General features: G+C 35.5%; 1 protein-coding gene across 1 annotated transcript; it reads right to left on the reverse strand.

The window, feature by feature from the left end:
- Nucleotides 1–1,539: 1,539 nt before the first annotated feature.
- LOC136233401 (proteasome subunit beta type-7-A-like) lies at nt 1,540–6,986 on the reverse strand. The gene is made up of 9 exons (XM_066023038.1): nt 6,828–6,986; nt 6,549–6,712; nt 5,801–5,942; nt 5,605–5,701; nt 5,446–5,515; nt 5,239–5,343; nt 4,930–5,028; nt 4,753–4,840; nt 1,540–1,795 (listed from the first exon to the last, which is right to left on the reverse strand). Exons 2-9 carry the CDS (start codon nt 6,690–6,692, stop codon nt 1,719–1,721), a joined length of 822 nt encoding a protein of 273 aa, XP_065879110.1. The 5' UTR covers nt 6,693–6,712; nt 6,828–6,986; the 3' UTR covers nt 1,540–1,718.
- Between the last annotated feature and the right edge of the window lie 1,001 nt (nt 6,987–7,987).

Consider the following 7,987-nt stretch of genomic DNA (forward strand, 5'->3'; position numbering starts at 1 on the left):
AAAATTTGTACTAATTCCAAAAGTACAAATAAAAAAAGAACAAAAAAAGAAAAAAAGAAATAGAATATGGAAAGAGGAACTTCATTCTCATTGTGGTGGTGGCGGCCAATCAAACCTGAATTGGTCACTATAAGCTTGGGCAAAGTAGTTGGAGCTAGCATAAAATGCTTATGCATTCACCCGGTCTTATGCTTGGTTGTCAAGGAGTTGTTGGATCATTAAGGTGTTTCGGTTTGTCACCTCGTTATTTTGTTGGGCCATTGTGTAGCTTTGTTCCGCCAGGTCATAGCCCTGTTGCATTATCCGATGGGACTCTGCATTGTAGGCCTCAATCGAGTCGAGGCGAGCCGAAATTTGATGGAAGTCTGGTTGTTGGACGAAATCTGCCCCTTGATACGGGTCTTAGGGTGGTTCTTCAAAATTACCTCCGACGTCCTCCTCTCTTTCCACCTCTCCGTGCTCATCATGTTGTGGTTCGGGTGCTTAGCTAGATGTGCATGCTTCACCCAATTTCAGCCCCTTAAGCAACAATCCACCAATAGGTTTTGGGGCAAGTGATGCTAAACTTACAAAAGAAGCATTTGAGAACAACTTTTTTTGCAAATATGGTTACCCAATAGCCTAGACCAAGCCCCGACCTCTTCTTTTTGTTCATAACTTTCATCGACTCCTCCACAAGGAACACAACATCACATTCAAGACTCTTTTCACTACAAAAGAGGGCATGTAGCTCCCTTTTGTTCACTTTGTTTGTTTCGGCCTTGCCACAAAACATGTAAGCAATAAATTTATACAAAAAGTAGAGGATAGGGTCCCCAGTCAGACTTGACCTTAAATTAATGACATTGTTGCCGCCACTTCCGATGGTTGTTCTCCAAAATTGCTCAAGTGAATATCCTGCGGGCCATTTAGATTACCCCATCTGTCTTTTTAACATTATAAGGTATTTTTTCATCCATTCAGAGTCCTCAGAGAAGGATCTCCCTCCCAACCTAAAGTGCAACCAACGATACTCATTTACTTCCGTACCCATCAAGGATATGTAGAAGTCTTAAACAATGGATGGGTAGACCAATTTACGAGCCTCCAACATGTTTTTCCACCCAAGACTTTCAAGCTTCTCTTCGAATAGGATTAGCAATATCTCAAACACTTACAAATTGAAGTAGTTTTACCCTTTGGTGTTTGAAAATTGAACCATTTTTTAATTATTATTAACAAAACATCCTATGAAACTATAAATCTTTGTTATCTCCACTGCACACATGTCTCAAAAACATGTATACTCTTTTTTATATATATTTCTTTTGAAGAGTGACAACACAATGTAGAGTAGAATGAAAATAATAAAAATATGACTTTGCAGAATTAGTTCAACTAACAAACATTATGAATACAATTACACTATTTATGACATTTAAGGAATAACTGTAAATGTTGATGAGACTATTTTTCCACCTTGTCTATATTGATCATCATAAATTCATACTGATTTAATTCTGTCAGTATTAAAATAAAAACTAATAGAGACATATAATATGTTAGTTGGTGCGATATTTATAATGACGAAACCATAAAAAACCATTCAATTCAATTCAAGACTCTGATACTAGAATTGATATCTACAATCCATTAGTCAAAATGACAAGTGATTTTAAAAAAAAAAAAAAAAAAAACATGTTCTTTCAAGAAAAGTGATACTTTTTAACTATGAATGATCATTCTTCCATTGGTTCACCTGCTTCTGTCACTCCATCCTTCTCCTTCAATGGAGTGATCTTTGTCGACAGAACCTCTGTAAATCAATTAATTAGTAACCAAAACTACCATTTCGTTACATACTAACATTATAAAAAATCAAAAGCACCTGCAACCACCCTGCTAAAAATGCAATACATATTTAACACATTGTCAATTTCATCCTTCGAATTAAGGCTCAAAATGGCCTCTAAATCGAATTTTACGAATCAACTCAGCCCCCTCAAATTGGCACTATTTAACAAATTTTAGGTATTAAAACTGATTGTATTTTGGGTTAATTTGTCGAATATTGCCAACTTAAGGACTGAGTTGGTATCTAAAATTCGATTTGGACTATATTGATAGCGGCTGTCAACTTTAGAGGTCATTTTGACCCTTAATTCGTTCCACTTTATTGGAAAAATCATTGTAATGATTCGAACCTAGACCATTTGGTCTAAGAGGCTCTGATACCATGTCAAGGAACCAACTGAACCAAAAGTTTTAGGAACCAACTGAACCAAAAGCTTTGTCACAATTATTAGAATTATGCCTATTTAGAGTGAAGTGAATTGCTATATTTCCTATTCTTAAGGTAGGTTATATTTCCTATTCTTATTTAAAGTAGGTTAGAATTAATAGGGTGATTTAAGGTAAGTTAGAATTATTAGGGCCATGAATTTAGGAGACTAGCTATACTCTCCTTTTCCCATTTTTCCTATTTAAGAGAATCGTACTGTACCAATTCATTATGCAATTGATTAATGAAATTTTTATTTCTTTCTTCTAAATTCTCTCTCTATTCTCTCTTTTCTCTGTTTATCTCGATATCTCTTTAACCTTATCTCTTCTTTCTCTATTTTTCTCTTCTCCTAATATCTTTTCTGCCCTAATCTTACTGTCAGAAATCCTAATCCTGACAAGCTTAAGCCAGTAGTTAAGGCTTTATTATATTAATCTCTGACAATATGCAATATCCTCATGGCTACCGACCCTCCTTAATCACAAATCCATAACACACAGGCCAAATACATACAAATGGCCCTCAACTTATAGAAAAGTGCCCCACCCCCCAGGTTTTCTTGAGTGACATTACCGGAAAATAAAAGAAAGACTTACTTTCACCAAAAGAAGAAAAAAGACTTGCTCTCTCTCTCTCATTCCCTCTGCGCTTATTTCTCTCTCAAAAACAAATGTCCCCTTGGATGAGCGCTGGAAATCAAAATATCATTATACTACCCATTTGCCAAAGCTCCATGCTACTATAGCCTTCTCAATCTCTCCACATCCATGTTAGTGATTCTTTGACCCATATTAGTCATTCACAAAAAGATAAAAAAAAAAAAAAAGACATCGACAAGCTAGTGGTTTATTGGGCAAAGATAACCATAGTGTTGCAGAATAGCCTCTAGAGAGTGAGAGCAAGTCAATTTTTTTTCTCATATCACTGAAAACCATATGTTACTACTCTCCATTCCCAGAAAATGCAATAATTTTTTCCAAACACCCGTGTTGTGCACAATGGGCAAATTTGGTGTCAAAATGAACTATCTCTGGTTTCACTCCAGCCACATTGAAAACGAATTAAAATAAAAGAACCCATCAACAACTTATGAAAAAGTTTTGTTCAAGCTATTAGGGTTTCATTATCTCAGTAACAAGAAAAAGTAAGAGACTTACTGCAAACTGTTGAATCTAAGAAACAGAAGAAATTGCTTAACCAAAGGAGATAGAAAATGGGTAGAGGTAAACTAAGGTTTAGAGATTTAGTTTGATGATGTGCACATAAACTTACAGTGAAAGACACCTATATCAGATTTCATGCAACCCATCTTCTTTATTTCCAATTCAGCATCCCCATCAGTGTGCAGCATAGTTTTAAAAGGCGATCGCCTCTGTCGCCTCAGGCGAGAGGCGACAGAGGGGATCACCCCGCGGTTGACCTGCAAGAGGCGACCGCCTCACCGGCTCAGGCGAGAGGCGATAGCCTCTTGCAGGTAAGGCGTTAAGTCAGCCTTTTCTTTAAAAAAAAAAAAACCTAATCTATTTAAAGACTTTAAAAAGGAACAGACAACAGCCTGATAAAATTAAACAGAGAGACTCGCAGACACCCCCCAAAATTCCAACGGCTATCTCTTCTTCTCCTCCACCACCGAGTCTCTGATTCCCAGCTCCCCGGCGGCCGGTCATCAATCACCGGTATGTTTTTTCTCTCCTTTCCTCTTTAATTATCTTTAATTATCTTTATTTCATCTTTCTTTTTTTCTGTTTAGGGTTAGGGTTTCTGATTCTTCACTCTTGATTTCTTCTTATGTTTTCTTTCTTTCCTTCCATGTAATTGTGCCGTTATGCTGCGGAATTTCCACGTAATTGTTGTGCTGTTATGCCGCCGAATTTTTGTGGGAATTTCTAGTTTTTGAGATATGCTTTGAATTTACGCTTTGAATTGATTATATTTTTTCTGTTTTGTAGGTGTTTGGAAATGAGTGGTAGTGCTAGTGCTACTGATTCTAATGCATCGAAAAAACCGAATGAGGAGTTGGATTTGGGGGATGAAGATGCTTGATATTATGCACTTTTGATTTAAGAATTAGCACTTTATTATTAGACTTTAAGTTATTTTGGTTTACAAGTTTAGAAATTAAACTATCCTTAAGTACTACTAGTTTTTATTGAGTTTATTTTATTTTATTTGATTTTCTAATTTTTTGTCGCCTCACATGCGAGAGGCTCGCCTCGCCTCAAGGCGATATTTTGCCCTTGTCGCCTTGACTCGCCTTTCGCTTTTTAAAACTATGGTGTGCAGAGATATAATAATTTTACTTTTAAAAAGGACAGGTGTGACATAGGGCTCCTAAAAAAATCAGGGACCAACTAGCTCTTTCATACAAGTTCAGGGGCATTTGTATGTATTAGGCCTAACATATATGATCCTTCAATTAAATACCAGTAGTGTCATGGGAATTAAATGAGAAAGAATATTTTTAAAAGGCAAAGCAATCAATTAATTACCTATCTTCTTTGGGAAAGAGTAAGATCTTTCACTGACATAAGTACGTGGATTTGGTGCCAAGTGGTTCCTCAAATATTCCTTGTGTCCCTGTCCCAGGAAAGATTTGAGCAGATGACTTTTATCAATATATGCTCAAGATGCATTTTGTTAAAAAGAACTGGCTAAAAACGACATACCTTTGTTATAACACAAACATCAACATTGCTTCCACTGCCCAGATCATTGAATACGCCAGAGCATATTGCTTCCGTAACAAGTTTTATGCCATCATCCCTCTGTGAAGAGAAAATTATGAACCCATATTCAATACAGGGAACAAAGAAAAATTCTCTCACACAAATTCATGCCACCAATCAGGTAATTTGTCAGTTAAAGTTCATACATCAGGCTTCAACATCTTTGGATTATAATTGATTTCAAAAATTTGTAACATGATTGTCGCTTACACCACAAGATCTACATCTAAGAACCAATGAGAAACTTACATTCATGCCTTCTTTATATTTCGATTCAAAAATAGCCATTGCAGCAAGAGAGCCAGAACCCATTGTGGCAAATGGCAATGTGTCAGTTGATCCATGGGGATAGATCTACAGAACAAGACCATTGCATACAAGAAATTAAATTGTGATAGCTGATAAAGTAGTTCCAGGTACAAAAGCACCTTTCATCAACAACAGAACAAAACTCACCGTGTGTAAATGAGGGCCTGTGCAATCAACACCACCAAGAACCAAAGCAGCCTGGACATGACCTTGATAGCTAGACAAACATTAAGCAATCAGTATACAAGTTTAATATTAAATGATAATCATATAAAACCATGAAAAGTTTAACCAAGAATCCTCAACTTGAAAAGATGCTTCTTAAGAAGTGTTAGTGCTGTAACAACCCTGGACTCCCGTCCTGTATGGTAGCGATGCAACTGCAGCTGTGAGCTGACCATGTCTACAAGAATGCAAACACAAAGCATGATCATCGGTAACATGAAGATGAGTGAATGACCACCTGAACAACAGTAGTATCAAACAATTATCCAAAACCTACCTGTTACTGCCTCAGTATCAGCAGCTGTTCCTGCTCCACAACAATATATGTTGGGTGCCATGTAATGGATCTTTTCACAATTTTTATCGCAGACAATGGGTCCTTCTGTTGCTCTAGTGTCTGCACCAAGAATAACACCATCCTGTAAAGAATAAAACAGAAGAAAGAAATAAGCCCATATTTAAACCCATATGCTCATATGCATGTTATTAAATTAATTAGAACCAAATTCACATAAATAGGATAGGATGTTATCGTCACCAAACAATCTTCCAGACATAAATTTAAATTGATATTTAAATCCAATAATGAAATCTCAGACACTCAGTTTCTCATCACATGAATATAACACTCAGAATCTAGATTTCTTCATCCCTAAATCAGAATGGAGACTTTTGATAGTCACATTAGTCTTCAAACTTAAACCCACATTTAAATGCAATAATGATATCAAAGACACTCGGTTCCTTATCACATAGATGTAACACTCAACATCTAGATCCCTATACAGGGATGGAGATTTTTGATAATCACATTCAATCTTCAAACCAGGAATGTAGGTAATAGCCTGGCAGAAAAAAAACATAATTCTACAACGTACAACAACGGAATATGGATAACAAACCCAAAACATCTAAAACCATCGTATATCCTAATCTCACAGTAAAATAGGGTTTTAGCTTCATACTTTGAAACAATGTGGGACTTTAACAAAAACCTAAACACGGACTAAGAAGTAGGAATATACCTGGAAAACTATGCCAACAATGGTAGTTCCTGTTTTCCTGAATGATGGAGGATTGGCCCCCTTCTTCCCCAGCATATCATTTCGTCGGCAAAGATCGAAGTTGAATCCACCTTTTGCAGGAACATCTAATGCCAATTTAGACATTCTTCAAGAACTTGAAAAGTCTAAATCAACAATTCAAAGAAAAATTAGATACTGAGGTAGAAAGCTCGTGTAAATAGACAGAGTCAGGGCAGGGAGTAATGAAAGAAATAGTGAAAAACTCATAAAAGATCTTACCTTGTTAAAGTTGAACTGAAGAATAGTAAGTCTATAAGATGCGAGTAAGAAGATGAATCAATTTGCAGGGGAGATTCTGATTTGATATGCTAACCTAACGAAGAAGAAAGGAGTTGTTTTTCCGTTTTGCTAAAAGGGGTCTCTTTTATAAGGTATTTTCTAATATGGTACTTTGCTAAGAGGGGTCTCTTTTATAAGGTGTATTCGTTTAAGACATATTTTATCGCATTCGATCATTGTCTCTCAAGATACCGTCGTTAAATATTTAACAGCCTCGTTAACAATTAACTTATTCCTCTCTTAGATAGGTTGAGATTTTATTTTATTTTTAATAAATTAACTTATTCCTTATATTTTGTCTGTTTCAAATGTTTATTGATGTGTTTCCACGTGTATTATTCAAAATGTTAACAAATTATGTTAAGTTACACTATTTCCAAACTATTAACTTATCACATTGGTTGGGATTTCACCAATTTTATATATCAAAATTTTGGATATGTAAAGGGTCTAATAGTGCTTTAAGTCATGTTATTATGTGATATATTGTGAAAATTTTGATGAATGGATCTCAAAATCCCTCTTCTCTGATTTATTAGATTCTTTGGTCTGAAATTTGGCCCGCTTCTTGGTTTTCGGTCGGTCAATTAGCTCAGATGTTGATGATTTTTGGATTTCCCAAGCATTTTTTAATCCTTTCGAGGTTCTATTTTTAATATATTATATAATTTTTATTGATTCGTAGATAATTGAGAACTCGGTCAATATTTTAGAACAGACACACTGAATTAATTGTATCTGCATATAGGCCTCAATTATATGTTTTCGAGTCTGAATACTGTGATAGAGACTCTTGAGCTTACACAATATTGTCTCCATTATCATTAGATTAGGATCAATATAAGTTGATATGATTATTTGAAGGATGAAAGTTAGTTTATGAAGTATCTAATTGTCCTTTAGGAATACTTGACGTTCCTCCGACCTTTTCTCTCATACTCCTCTTAAAGTTGAGAACATGCGAGTCAATATTTTCTTGAAGCAACATTTTACATCTACATTTGTTTTAAGAATACAACCTCTTTCTCATTATTCAAGTTGAAGGTTCTATGAATATATATAAAAAGGTTATTTAATCCATACTTATCGGATCAGAGGTG

Source organism: Euphorbia lathyris, chromosome 6 (genome assembly GCF_963576675.1).
Source record: "Euphorbia lathyris chromosome 6, ddEupLath1.1, whole genome shotgun sequence".
Taxonomy (NCBI): Eukaryota; Viridiplantae; Streptophyta; class Magnoliopsida; order Malpighiales; family Euphorbiaceae; genus Euphorbia; species Euphorbia lathyris.

Excerpts from the sequence above, each read along its gene's own strand:
- LOC136233401 (XM_066023038.1), bottom strand. The coding sequence starts at position 6,692 with ATGTCTAAATTGGCATTAGATGTTCCTGCAAAAGGTGGATTCAACTTC. Across the intron at positions 5,029-5,238 it reads AATATAAAGAAGGCATGAAT|AGGGATGATGGCATAAAACT; the intron begins GTAAGTTTCTCA and ends TTCTCTTCACAG. Across the intron at positions 4,841-4,929 it reads ATGTTTGTGTTATAACAAAG|GGACACAAGGAATATTTGAG; the intron begins GTATGTCGTTTT and ends TTCCTGGGACAG.